Source organism: Crassostrea angulata, chromosome 2 (assembly GCF_025612915.1).
Source record: "Crassostrea angulata isolate pt1a10 chromosome 2, ASM2561291v2, whole genome shotgun sequence".
NCBI classification, from domain to species: Eukaryota; Metazoa; Mollusca; class Bivalvia; order Ostreida; family Ostreidae; genus Magallana; species Magallana angulata.
Genome location: NC_069112.1, coordinates 30,117,051 through 30,132,457, shown reverse-complemented (window position 1 = coordinate 30,132,457; position 15,407 = coordinate 30,117,051). Strand labels below are relative to the sequence as shown.

General features: G+C 32.4%; 1 protein-coding gene across 1 annotated transcript; it reads right to left on the bottom strand.

Moving 5' to 3' along the window:
• Positions 1-6,826: 6,826 nt before the first annotated feature.
• On the bottom strand, positions 6,827-8,551 carry LOC128174168 (uncharacterized). The gene is made up of 2 exons (XM_052839788.1): positions 8,157-8,551; positions 6,827-8,019 (listed from the first exon to the last, which is right to left on the bottom strand). Exons 1-2 carry the CDS (start codon positions 8,494-8,496, stop codon positions 6,827-6,829), a joined length of 1,533 nt encoding a protein of 510 aa, XP_052695748.1. The 5' UTR covers positions 8,497-8,551.
• Positions 8,552-15,407: the final 6,856 nt, after the last annotated feature.

The window sequence follows — 15,407 nt, the reverse complement described above, 5'->3', positions numbered from 1 at the left end:
GAACAGACTTCAACAGATTTCATTTACTTCAACAATAACAAGAAAATACAAAAATGTAGATATCAACCACAATTAATCAATTTGTGATATCTAAGGAAAAGCATCTTCTTAGTTACCAGAATGAATTTTTACATTCAAAACCAGCAACTGTTAGCATAATAACAGTTCGTGTCCTCCTTATATGTTGTTTGCAAGATTATTTAGAATTTCTTTTAAAGAACATGAATTTAGGTCTACTGTTTACAAATATAAGGGTTAATATTTACCGTTACTATGGCAACGGGAAAACAGCAATGATTTGTACGGAAACATTGCTGAATTAAAGGCGTTTTATAAAAAAAAAAAATGCATATAACGTACTGCTTACAGTATTAAGTATGTAATATTATTTTGTTATTACTTGTTTAAGTAGAAAAAAAATATGTCTCATGGAAAATCAAAAATATGAAATTTGAGAATTTAGATAACTTCCTATAAAATACACATTACATATTATAACAAGTAATGTATCATCTACGGTACCATGGTTCCCGATAGCACAGTTGGGAAAAAAAGGAATTGTGCACTTCCATGACTTTCATCTTGACCTTAAGGTTATGCCTAATTGATCTTAGATATGTACATGGTAATTTAAAGAACAGGGCATCGTAAGGGTCAAAATTGGAATTTCAACAAATCAGAGATACAGGTATGAAGTTGATTTTAAATCTTGTTCAGTTTAACTTATCATATAATAATAATGACATATTCTTGGTATATCTGGCACATGTATGCATTTAAGCATGCCTTATGCTCAGGTATGCTAAGGATCCAAATTATGGGCATGGGCTCCTTCAAAGCTTTGAAATGGGTCCATGACTACTGAAAGCTATTATAGGAGGAGCCCAAAGAAAACATAAACTGTATTTGATCATTTCTAATTTTAAATGAACAAATAAATTAAATGAAAAAAAATATTGCCTTCGAAGATCTTCACTAAAAAAAGTTTCTTTTTAAAATATGCATACTGCTTCCAACTTTCGAACCTATACCTCTTTATCAGAATAAAATGAAGGTTTTTCTAATTATCAGAATTTGTTGTCATATATAATCATGATAATTGCAAGTTAATTCTAACAAAATTGAGTAGAACTTACTTGTATATAATCCAGATTTGTGTATTTTGAAATATTAACCAATAGAACATTATTATTTTATTTTTGTAAATAAAAGATTTGTCCAATCCGAAATATTGCCTAATCTGGCCAATTTATATGGAACCATTGATGTCTAGATTCGACAAGTTCTACTATTTTTTCCCAAGCCCCCATTTCATTGAAATAAGAACTAAAATATAACAATAGAGGTTTCTAAAAATTTTCAAAACTGCCACTGTAGTTTATTAAAGATCAGTTTAGATACACATGAAGCTTATAACATGACAATACTAAAGGTGCATCTGTCATAATGGATAGGGACATCATAAAATTAAGGAAATGTTCTAATTGTTCATTTGAAACTTCTTCTCGCAGTTGTTTATTTTATCAAGGATAGGATTTGCAACAGCATGTTTACGTACAGCAGAATACTTATAACTGAGTCAACTCAGGGATATATATTTTCAAACCACTGTAGCTTAAGTCTTGCACTAACAAACTGAGAATCTGCCTCTGAGCTCCCCAACTTGCAATACTACTGTATGCAATAGTATCTAACATCTTCTCTGTTAACTTATCACCGCTGCGACCCGAGTTCGATTCCCGTGTTCGACAGTGGTTGTATGTGATAGTGTATGGTGGTCATCCAATTGGACACGTGGGTTTTCTCCGGGCACTCCGACTTCCTCCTACATCAATGACCCCCCTCGCGCAAACATCCGTGCCAACGAGAGATATTAATTTAAGTTGTAAAACTTGTTTATCAATCGTTGTAAAATAAATAAAGTTCAGTTTTCAATCTTTTCTGTATCTGGCTCTGAATACAAGGCATTTCTAGTTTCCCTTCCTGTTCGAGATCGGAATTTCTAGAACATTGTGCATGATTTGCTTTGCTTTTTTATGTAATCATTCTTCTGAGACTATTGCCACTCAGAAAATTGTGCAAAGTCTGAAACTGTTTCCAGCATGTGATAATCCATCCTGATCTTGACTATTCATATGCACTAGCTTGTTTCTGAAAAAAGGGGAAAAAAACCTCGTCAAAACTACAAAGAATCACAAAGTGAATAGACTATAAAGGGTTAGTGGGTAGAAACTTTATACATATTTTGATGGATAAAACCAGAGGTGTTCCCTAAAAATGATTGAAACCTCAGCATAATTATCAGAATAATCCTTAAAAATGTGCTAATATTAATATTAAAGTTTGACATAGTTCCTGATCATAGGAATTCTTTGAGTGAAATATCAAATATGACCATCCACAGATGTTCATTATATGATTTAGTGTGGTCTTGCAACTTTTGAAAAGATTTCTTAATTCCCAAATACCGGTACTCCCTTATAAAACTATGATTCCCTATAAAGTAAAGTTCTGATGTTGCATTCTTTTACCTGATTAGGCTGTTCATTCTCAGCTTCCTCCAAGAGAGAAGAACCTTTCTCAGCATCTATTTCTACTCTAGAATACATATCCTCAGCCTGGAATGATGTAAAAGAGAGATTTCTAACTCTTAATTCACTTTAATATTAATACATGTACATGATGTATGATTTCAGAAATTGTGGTGACCCCTACCTATATTGTAGATTCACAAATAAAAAAAACCTCTTGATAATTACATAAAGATGTAGTTTTAATGTTTGCCATTAATTTAACTTGCAGTGCTAAATTTGCTTGTTTGAAAGTTAAGTGCACAGCCATCCACTGCAGTCATGTAAGTCAGGGATAATTAAAGGATTTCCCCATTGTTGAGTTATGGTGCAATTATTAATATAATAAGAAAGTTTTATTTAATATGTCAAAAAAATCTAAATCCCTGTTTCCTGTCCCCTAACCAAATAAACAAAAACATAGGTAGGGAGGAAAAATTTATTTTTAAAAAAAATTTCTAAAATCTCAGAACATGTGCAGAATAAGGAGGAAAGCAGTATATTCACAGTATAGTACGATACAAGTTCATTAATAATAATAATAAAGATTTAAAATTTCCCACAAGGTCTTTGTGCTGTTATTGCATGTAATGTATCCTCAATGTGTAGTCAATGTACATGTATAGGCAAACAAAAATATCAAACAAAAATTTGAAACTTTAGAAAAAAAACTTATCTTATCTCTCAAATTTAATCTATTAACGTATTTACACATTTTATAGATCAATGTTTCTTTCTTGTGATAGATCAATGACAATATTCATAAAATTAGTCTCTGTCCTTCTGTGTATTTGGGGTATTAGTCTAATCTTTTGATACACTTAATACCGTTATGTAAAGGATCTGTTTAATTCTGAAGATAATTAAACAGGTTTTATGAAAATTTTAGCATTTATTGTAGAGTTATTAAGTAATAACGTTATCAACAAACTGTAATATCACGATGAAAAGTAATAATAAACACCGTTTTTGTCATTTCCAATGCACAGGTATGTTGCCCGTATTTTAACCTCTGAACATGCTGAAGATAAGATAGTTGCGAGTTATAAATCACCCAGTGTTAATTCATGCAGTCTATCAAATTAGTTTACTATCATGTTTTTGCCAATTAGGAAAATGTACACCATCGTTAACTTAGAAGACAGCGACTTCCACTTCTCCGAGGAAATTCTGGCAATTACCGATCAAATAAAAAATCTATTAGGGTCGGAGGGTAAAATGTAGGGTCAGCCGGGCGAGAGGAAACAGGATTATATATAAAAATTGTTTGCCTTACCTTTGCCGTCACCCCGATTTCGATGTTCGATTGATACTGGTAAATCAAAATGATCATTGATTCATTCCATCTTCTTCTAATATTAGAGTTCATTCATTTCTTCCTTCAATTCTAGAGAGTTCGCATCAAGGGAGGTAATCATTACGTGAAATGCGAGGAACATGTGTATAGTGTTTCGGGTTTTACAGAAAACTAGTAAATTGTTTAACTTCTTTTATTCACTATATCGATAGCATACATTTTTGTCTAAAATACGGCATATAGAATAAATGTCAATCCTGTTGCGCCTCAGAAAAAATAGCGTCTGAAAAGAAGTCCATTTTGCTCATTTTTATATATTTTAATGAAATATTTTTTTATGAATAAGGAGAGAACTATGTATTTTTTAAAGATAAATAAAATAAACTAATTGTTTTCCTTAATTTTATCACTCTAAATATTGTTTAGATATTGTATACTCATAGATATTCGTGAAAAAGTTGAAAATACAACATTTCATGAATTTCACGGTAACACGGTGTGTTACCATAGAAACACATGCGCAGTTTTTGTTAATTTTCACTTTTTTATAATTTATTGTCACTGTACACAAAAGTGTGAAAGTTTCGTTCTAATTCGTGATTTTTGCACTTTCCACTTTTTAAAAGAAAATTCTCAATGGTAACTGACAGCCTCTCTTAAAAGGTATGTTCCTGATTTAATTTCAACATCAATCCTTTTTTTTAAAAATAAGAAAAACACCCAGTCCATTAACTTTTTTTATTGTTTTAGACACAATACACAAACTTTGTGAATAAGATAGTTAATATTGATTTCAAAAAAAGAAATGCTTTCTGTTTTCAAATGTCTACCACAAAGCAAAAACAGCAATACCTCGCGACCTGAAAACCTCTATTAAAGGTGACTAAGTAGCTTTATAATCGATGTATTTTAAAGTATAAAATTGTTTTCATGTTCAAATATATACGTTCACCATCCTTTGTTTGTACATTTTGATTTTATTTTTGATTTGTGGATAATCTTTAACTTTAAATTACCAGTTTGACGTAGCCCTAATGTTTTCCCATTAATAGCCACATTAAACAAAGAGCCAAATCAAACACTATTGAGTGTTTTTTTATGTGTTTTTTTTTTTGTTTTGATCAAAAGTGTATACTAAATGTAAGTCAACATCATTATCCTTGAAATATAAATGCCATGTTAAGCGCATTGTTAATGCTAAACTCTAAACCAAACCGAAAAACAATCTCAATTACCAGAAAAAAAAGAAAAAAAAATCACGACAAAATGAAATAGCTTAATAACATTTTATCAGCATCTGCAAAACTTATACAATTGCTCAAAGTAGTATTTTTTTTTTATTCTAAAGACCGAATCGTCTAACGCTTTGAATTTATTTCATTGTTATGTAAATTGGATTTTCTTAACTATAAAACTTCAGCTTTTCGTATTTTTTAGTCTTAAGGTGATATGGGTCACCTCTATGTTGTGACGTAATTCTTATCGAAAATACCGATAAAAAAAACCGAACTAACTGTTATTTGAGCTATTTTTCTTCTTTGAATTGCTATCGTAGCGCAATTGGTATGAGAAGTCACTACGAATATGTAAATCTTGAGTCTGAAATCCGTTAATTCATAGTTTACATTGACAAATGAACTATATTGAATGAAATAATTAAGTAAAAATTACATATTTGCCTAGTTTAGTAAGGGACTATATTTTGAGGCGGAAGGCCTTTAAGAAGAAATTGTACATTTTTCATAACTTATTTAATTTAGAGTACTTATTTTCCTTATTTTCCATGCAGACCAAATTTTTAGATAGTTTGTGTATTAAGACATCTTCGAAGAAGTGTTTCGAAACACATGTTTCAACAACTTTTCTATGTTTCTCTCGACTTAAATTTGCATATTTTACTGATATTTCATAAATTTCAAGAAAAAATGAACTCCAATTTTAGCTTTTATTTAGCACAATTCCTGCCATATCTTAAATTTTACATCATTGACCAATACTTTTGGATTTTTTTTCTAAATAAATTTTTAAGATTTTTCTGACATGTCTATTATAATTTATAATTTATGTTCAACAATCTCGAAACCTACCCCCCAGGGACCCTGCTTTGCACAGATGCAAAATACCATCTGTAACATGACAAAGTATTTTGACCATTGTTGTTAATGAGCACCCCCCTTTCATGCACACAAACATAATTTTACAAGCTTGACTTACAGAGATATAAATAAAACACACACAAGTATATTATTACAAACTTTGTTGCCAAAAATGATTTTTTTTTTACAATAAAATAAGTTTTTTGTCCACCAAATTTTTCCATAAAAAAAATACATAAGCATTTCCAAGAGAAACACTTTATTAGATTTTGAGCTTTGTTGCTACAAGTAATTACCCAATACAAGTAACTGAATCAAAAATCTTCCGATATGCCCAAGTTCATTTGCAATGAAATAGATCAACAAATAAGGAATAAGGAATCATTCTTTGAGTATTACGAGGTGATAATTTCGGTCGGGGCGTGGTCAAATCAAATAAAGCCCGAAGGGCTTTATGATAGATTTGACCACGCTCCGACCGAAATTATCACCTCATAATATTCAAAGAATGATTCCTTATTACTTATATTTATATTATTTCTAATGTGCACGATTAAAGATCTAATAATTATAACATTTTTACCGTTGTTTTAATTCGTATAATTATGCAAACCCCACTGGTGCCCCAGGAATACGTCATTTGACACTTGCATCACACGTGTGTTGTACATGAAAACTCACAGACATGTATTGAAGAGTCAAATTTGCAAATTTATTAAGTCGATACAACAAAATATCAAATCAAATATCATTTGATTTATAAAAAAATGTGTGTAGTTGCAAAATAGTAAATAACTAGAGGGTTTATTTCGTGATAGCGGAAGGTACTTTCCTCCTGCGCGGTAAGGCGGTCGATCTACACCTCAGTCGAGATTGTACTTGATGGTAATGGAACAGTTCTCAAAGCGGGAGTTATTCAAAACTCCAGATTTAATGCTCGAGTCGGACATGGTGGAACAATTAAGTTCATTTTTGACAGGTAAGTTGGAATTTTCAGAATTATAGGGAACGATTTGAAGATTCTGTGATTGTTGGCCGGAAATTACACATGAATCTTCAGATGGATCATTTATTTTGACACTGGCGGTGGTTATTGTAGATAAAGTTGCACTCGCACTTTTTTTTTGGGTAGAAGACAGTTCACGATTATAGCTACATATGGAAGCTTCGTTGCGATGCCCGGAGAAGTACATGATGTGTCTTGCTTCAAATCCAGCGTCGTTCATGGCCTGAATTGCTGTCGCTCTTAGACAGTGAGCTGTGTAAAGTTTGCACCCGGCGGCCTTGCAAATATCCGGAAGGAAATTAACATATGATCGCTTTTTCATGGGATCGGCTGTGTACCATATGTTGCAATCTTTCGGGTAAGAAATGGCATCTTTAACGCATTTATTGAAAAGATGAGACGCATTTGGGTCCGTTTTAGACAAGAAGAACTTCAACATCTTCACAGGACAAGTTTCGTTTCCAGTTTTATACATTCTTTTGTCGTTCAGTGCTTCAAGTTTGTGAATGCTACCTTGATAGTTTTTTTGTTTTGTTTCATGCTTCAAACAAGCATATATGGAGCCTTCTTCGTCAACTTTGAAATCGAAGGAATCTACCCGAAGCTGATGATGGAATTCAAGACCACGAGACACAAAATGTATCGCGATGATGTACCACATTGCAAGTCGCAGATTGACTGGAGAAGAATATGCACTCTCCAGGTAAGCAGAAATTTTCTGTAAATCTGATTTGTGAATGATCTCCTTATGAGTTGTAGGGCGAGACGTTCCAGTGACCATTCTATGCTTCATGAGACCGGTCAAACTTTTATTTGCAGTTTTGAATGCTTTATCGTTTACAATGTCTATATTTCGACCGATGTCGGATAAATGCCTGTTTATGGCGGCTCTGATTGCTTTCATGGTATTTTTATGATATTCGGAGGTATGCTCCTTTTTCGGGTTTTGGGGTTTTGCTTCACAGTAAAAACGACTGAGTTTTTTCGCCAGATCCTCCTCGCAAATCTCAGCCAGATCTAGAGGGACTCCAAACGTTTCAATATGCCAATCTGTAATAGAAAACGCACAATGATATCCATGTTTTGACAGTTATTTGAGAAAAAACTGTAACTGCATAATATGGGCTGTTTTTGTTTGCGTTTAATTGCTGCTTACTAATATTCACTTTTAAAAAAAAGAAGCGTACCTGTAAGAATCTTTAAACCCCATTTGGTGCTTTGTTTTGTAGCCTTTGATTGTGTGAGTTCCTGAAATCCTTTAATTTCGTCGTCGGAAAGCTTGGCAAAACGAGTACTTATTGGCGTTTCTGGGGCTGGCAACCCGGGATCATCGGATTTTTTCAAATCGGCAAATGCCTGTTGGGTTAATGTTATATCGAAGTCCGAAACGACCATTTCGGATAGAAAATTGTCAAAATCAGAATCAAAACCTTCTAATTTTAATTCTGGCAGGAGGGCTTCATAATTATCCCCACTAAATACTTCAAAATCGCCATATTTTACCGCATCTGATATATCGTCGTTCATGGTGGCTGCATTCGATCGAAATAAAAAATGAAGTGATCAGCAGACGATCATTATAAGAAATCTATTTATCAGCAGACGAGCCGTTTATATAAAATATTTAAATTGCATATTAAGATATTTTTCTATAAATTTTATTTTAAATGGCAACCTTTACATGCTCATTTTAATTTTCATTCATTTTGTGTGCGAAAAGAAAACATTTCAAAACCACTACTTTTTTTATTTAGCACATGCAATGTATTACTACGCGCGCCGTGCAGCCAATACCGTTTTTCGGTTTTGCTATAAGACACGCCCATTTTGTGTCACTCATATTTTTTGATGTTATTCGGTTTTAGGGTTCAAAATTGATTTGTAATGTTATCACAGACAAAGACAGTTGAAAATGTAAATATATTGTGTTAAAGGTCGTTTATTCAATATACCCAATTTGTATTGTTTCAATTAAAAACAATAAATTAAAGAAGAAAAATCGTTGAATAAATGACAAATTAATTGGCAAAGGCGGGGTTAAAAACCGCCACAACTGAAAGACCTTGGTCTTAAAGGACCCCACCCGAGGACTCATTGGAAGAATTGGAAAACATACCTAGTTTCTAAAACTAGCAGAAAATTATTTGATTATGAAAAATAGCATGATGGATAAGAAGTACATGTACAGGTATAATAAGTCAAAAAATTGAGGGACTTTTTTTTTTAATTATTACATGTATATGCAACTCAATGAAATCTCCAGGTGGATTGTGATATGCGTTTCACAAGCGGGATACTTTAACAAATGAGTAATGATAATATAATTCAACTAATTAATGCAAAAAAATTAAATGATTGTAAAGTTTCTGACATGACTCTATAAACATTGTGGCAGAGTAAGCCTTGTTGACCTCTACCAAAAACTATGTTTAGTACTTAAAATATTTTGCTTATAAAACAAAAAAAATAGATAAAGAATCCCTTGTTGACCATTATTAGCCAATATAAACATGCATAAACTTAATACATTTTTAATAGAGCATATATTGTTAACCTTTATCGAATTATACATCGAACAGTTAGCCAATAAAATGATACCTGTCTAGAACATAACTACAGAGCAAAACTTTTGTACAATATATAATTTTAATGACACAAAATGAGCAATAAATTAAAGAAAAAACCTCTATCAAACCTTCAACAAAACAAACAATCAAAAAAATTTAAAAATACTTCTATGGAATATAACAGAACAGAATACAGAGCAAGTTTTATTGACGTTTTTCAATGAATGTACATTTACTTAATGACATAGACTTTCAGAATAGAGCAAGCCTTGTTGACATCTGTCCAGCTTTCTATATACTTTACATTAAATGGCAGCATTGTGTGCATATATTAAATAAAGGAAAAAAAATAATCAAAGTACTGAAGTACTGAAAGCCGGGCTCTTTTGGTGTGTCTTTATGCATATTGTGTGGTAAAGACTGAAAATCTCTCTCTCTCTCTCTCTCTCTCTCTCTCTCTCTCTCTCATAAGTATGCTTTTAATGTCGGCAAAGCGTCAGAGAGCGACCAAATTTTGTAAGCAGCTACAAACAAAAATAAATCTGTCTAGTAGGAAAAAGTTCAACAGTTACTGTCTTGAATTTTGCAACAAGCGTTATATATTCAATCCCCATTTCTTCAACGCGCAGCAAAGTAGTTCATAAAAATTCATGCGCATTGTATGTATCAAAACTTGTTTTTAAAACAAGTTATTAATAAGAAAACTAATAAAGATAGACAATTCTCTCGAAATTAGAATAAAAGAAACAAAATGCCAACACTTTTGACAAAACTTGGCTCTCTATCGCAACTTCTCGGGCCTTTCCGGCAAGCTCGGAAAAACACCTCGAATGTATTACCTAGGCGTCCATGACAACCCCCCTTTTTATAAAACTTGATATAAATACAACACATTTTATGATCTGTGGAGATGTAAGCTATACTTCATTAAAGTAAATGATATACCCTAAAATATAACACGGAAGCGACTTATAAGGCTGTCTAGCCGATTGCTATTTTAATGGGAAGCGACTCCATTTTGTATAAAATTCTAACATCCGGTGATATTAATTCATTCGAGGTGTTTTTCCGAGACTGCCAGAAAGGCCCGAGAAGTTGCGATTGCTTGGCTCTTTGTGTAACTATTTGGTATAGCGGAAGCTTTTACTTTGACGCTGTTAGGTTTTTTGTTTACTTGTGCTATTTATAGTAACATTGGCGATTTGCATGCCTACAGCCAGGACTCTGCTTTCAGCAGAGCCCGGCTAAAAATCAATCAGCTATTGATGAGCTTTGTCTACGTAGACTGAAAGTAATGAATTGTTGACACAGACAGCACCTGGATTCTGTGCAATAGTTACACTGCTCTTTAAAAAACACAAAAAACAAACACAAAGCGCCACAAATACCATTAATGATTTACCAGTCAAACATCATTATTTTGTGCACCTTACAAAATGTTTAATCATAAGACGTATAATCCATGTAAAAACTAAACTGTTTTAACATTGAATAGATTTTGTTAGTATATTTATTCAGCGTAAATGGTATTTTTACTTATATTGCAATGTACAAAGACTAGAAAATATCAAATGCTGCAGTCTATTGTTGAATGAACTGAAATTGGTTGTTTTCAACAATCTGATGAAATTTTAAGTCCCTTAGTTTAAAACAAATTTAATTGAAACCCAGAGGTAATGATACCAAGTGTTGTATTGTCAATACCTATAGTCTCTGGGTTTTTATTGCCATTGCTTAAAATCTTGGAGCCTTGGTGGTTGGCATAGGTGCCAGGTAGGGAAATCGATGCTTGAAGGTGTCCTTGAATCCCTGTATCTGCCCTGACTCTAAGCTGAGCAATAATTAATAATTTGATTCCTCTGTGGTAGAAACTTGATGAGTACCAATCTGTCCAGTCACCCGTCGCATGTTATCGTTCTGCCCTAGAAGGGATAACCAATTTGAGTCTGATCACGCTCATTCCGCCCTTGACACTGTTGTCGAGCTGCTTGCCACAGTGGAGACTCTAGCCCTTCTACTTTGTTTAGGCATGTCTTTTCATTAATTTACTGAAAGAATTAAATATATATACGCAGTAATGATGCTAAATACACCAAGTTGAAATTTGAATATCCTTAAATACTCAATAGTAATTAATTTTCCAAATGTAAAAACATAAATAACAATACTGAAATATGATATTTATGCACCAGTTGAAAAGTAGAATACAGGATATAAGGTGTTACGATAACTGTGTTTCAGCTATACCTTGCAGAAAACTATTGTATAAATTTGCAATAATGATGCTTGAAACAGTAAGAAATTGACCAAGACAATTAAGGATAGGACATATTTTCTTATGCCGATCAACTATAAATATAGCTCAACTCCTGTACTTGTATGTACAACGATGCTTTATGAACCAACTAAACTGATAATCACTTTCCCAATGTGTAGCCAAAAAGCTAAATGAGCAGATGATATTTATAGCTTGATTACATTGATCATAAATTGAAACTGAACCGTACATGTAAGCCATGAAGTATATGAAAGTTGCTTGATGAACCATTACTTGAGCAACAGGAACTAGATTCAATTGTTTGCATAATGATGGAAGATGCAAAAATCATATTAAGGGCAAAAACACATGGGAATGTATATGACAGCCTAGTATGTTGTCAACCACACATATAAAACCATATAACAACCATAACCATTTGAATGCTGCAAAATGTCTCTTCTCTCTACAAATAGGGATACAATAGACTATAAATATTAAATGCTGCCGAAAATTATTGATTGAATTATGCACTGATAAAAAAATACGAGGACTTATAGTTTTAATATATCAGTGTTTTAGTTCTATCTTACCAGAGACCATTGTATAAATCTGATGCTTGAACAGTAACACGTTCATAATACCATTATAAATAGAAGAGACCTTCATGCTTGTCAACTACAAATATAACTTTACTATGAAATGGTGTAAAATGAAGTCTAATGAAAGAATTGAACCGATGAACCCTTTTTTATGATAAGTAACCAAGTAACTTAAAATGTGCAGATGTTATTAAGAGCATGATGTCAGATCCTGACCATTAACTTGGCCATAGGCAACGTATATGAAAGTAGCAAGATGAATCGTAATCAAAATGTGCGCAACATCTATATTGAAATACTTTGTATAAGGATGCATGTTGCTAAGATTTTAATGGCTATAATATGAATGATAACCTGATGAAAATGATAATATGTACCAGCAATGTACATAGAAGCATAAAGAAGTACACCTATGTACGTATACGTGCTACAGAATGTGTATGATAGGCGCATTTGTTTGTCAACTAAAAATAAACCATATGCATATTGATGCAAAAAGGTACATGTTGTATCATGTATGTAAATACAAAATACACTATAATGAGTGTGAATATTAAGTATTCAAGACACCATATATGCCCCCAATAAATGACTAAAATGTAAAAACACAACTTAATGTGTATGGTAGGCTTATATGCTATCAACTACAAATAAACCATATGCATATAGTGATGCAAAAAATTACATGATGAAACATGTATATAAAAACACTATAATGAGTGTGACCATTCATGAATATGATAATATGTACCAGCAATGTACATGGTAGCAGAAAGAAGTACACCCCTGTACGTGCAACAAAATGGGTATGATAGGCGTATTTGTTGTCAACTATAAAAAAAAACATATTGATGCAAAAAGGTACATGTTGTATCTTGTATGTAAATACAAAACACCCTATAATGAGTGTGAACATTAAGTATTGAAGATACCATATATGCCCCTGATAAATGAATAATGTTAATACACAACTGAATGATAGGCGTATACATGTATGTTCTCAACCATACTTAAACCATATGCATAATGATGCAAACCAATACATGCATGATGAAGCATGTATATAAACACACTATATTGAGTGTGACCATCAAGTAGAGATGACATCATATATGCCTCTGATAAATGTATGCCATTTAAATACAGAACTGAATGTGTACGATAGGCTTATATGTTATCAACTATAAATAAACTATATGCATAATGATGCAAACAAATAACATGATGAAACATGTATATAAACACACTATAATGAGTGTGACCCTGATAAACGAATGAAATGTAAATACACAACTGAATGTGTACGATCGGCTTATATGTTATCAACTACATGTATATTCAAACCATATGCATAGTGATGCAAAAATTACATGATGAAACATGTATATAAACACACTATAATGAGTGTGACCATTAAGTATAGAAGACATCATATATGCCCCTATATGTTCTCAACCATACTTAAGCCATATGCATAATGATGCAAACCAATATATGCATGATGAAACACGTATATAAACACACTATATTGAGTGTGACCATCAAGTACAGATGACAACATATACGCCCCTGATAAATGCACAACTGTATGTGCATAATATATGCTCATATGTTGTAAGCATATTTAGATAAACCATATGCATAATGATGCAAACATAGTACTGTCATGTACATGTATTATGTATGTAGACATATAAACACACTGTCACCAGGTTAACAGCAAAACCATGATTGCATGTATAAGTTATAACAATGGGATCTAGACAGCGTCATGACCGATTGCAACCAGAATTGACTGATGCTCTGTATTATTAAAAACAAGCCTTACAAACTAGATAACTTTACTGAACTACCATACGAACATATAGTAACTGCATAGTTTGATGAAACATATAACATTCTAACCCGAATTTATTCTACCTTATTTTGATCGATCCGACTGCATCCCCCTTTCATGCACACAAACATAATTTTACAAGCTTGACTAACAAAGAGATATTAGTAAAACACACACAAGTATATCATTACAAACTCTGTTGCCAAAAATGATTTTATTTACAATAAAATTAGTTTGTTGTCAGTACAAAAGGGTCAAAATATCAATTAAGTGAAGAAACTGGAAACCTTTTCTTGCTTAAAAGTTAAACTAAAAACAATATAGCATCTAAACTAGAATATAGACCCCAACATTTTGTTTAGAACTTTTGTTTACCTATTTGTGTAGATACTTCAGAAAAAAGAATTTTGATTGCAGGATACAACATCCTTAAATGTTGATTTGTCAAGATTGCAAAAGCTTTATTTTTCATTGTCTACTTAATATTTGCTTTTTAACAGGTGGATTTTTAGGTACAAAGAAAATTGATAAAATACATTATATAGGATCGATACCGATTTCCATTTTCTGTATAAAAAGGTACCTGACTCGCTTATCTGATATCTTTAAAATTCGAGCCAGCTACGATTAATTGGGCCCTGTGAATAAATGTTTATATAGTTCGTCATGGAACCACATCGCTATCTCGTTATATGTATGATGGTGTTGATACTGGTACCCATAACCAATGCTATGAATTACCAAGTTTTTAAAGCGAAACCAGAGTTGCAAAACAAAGGCATTGATATAGTAAATATGACTGAGCTAGACTCACTGTCTGTCATCAGATGCGCTGTTCAATGTACAAATGATTGTGATTGCTTTGGTTTTAATTCTGTTATAAACAAATGCCGCATTTACAAAAATTGTGATTTAGGTGCCTCGATCGCTGGAGACAATGGCTGGACCTACTTTGCAGGTAAGCTCTCTCTCTCTCTCTTCCTATCTCTCTCTTTCCATCTCGGTCATTGTATTCTTCCATCTGATAAATTTCTTTATCACTCTTGCTTTAACTTAGTATCACACTTTTAATATTTATTTTAGTTAAATGTTTCACGTTTTGTTTGAGGTCTGAAGTACATCAGAATTAAACTATTGAAAATACATGTTTATTATATATTTGAAGTAATATTTTA

Bases quoted from the DNA above. Each gene is read 5' to 3' on its own strand.
- LOC128174168 (XM_052839788.1), bottom strand. From the start codon at position 8,496: ATGAACGACGATATATCAGATGCGGTAAAATATGGCGATTTTGAAGTA. The intron at 8,020-8,156 runs GTACGCTTCTTT...TTTCTATTACAG, and splicing joins GGGTTTAAAGATTCTTACAG to ATTGGCATATTGAAACGTTT.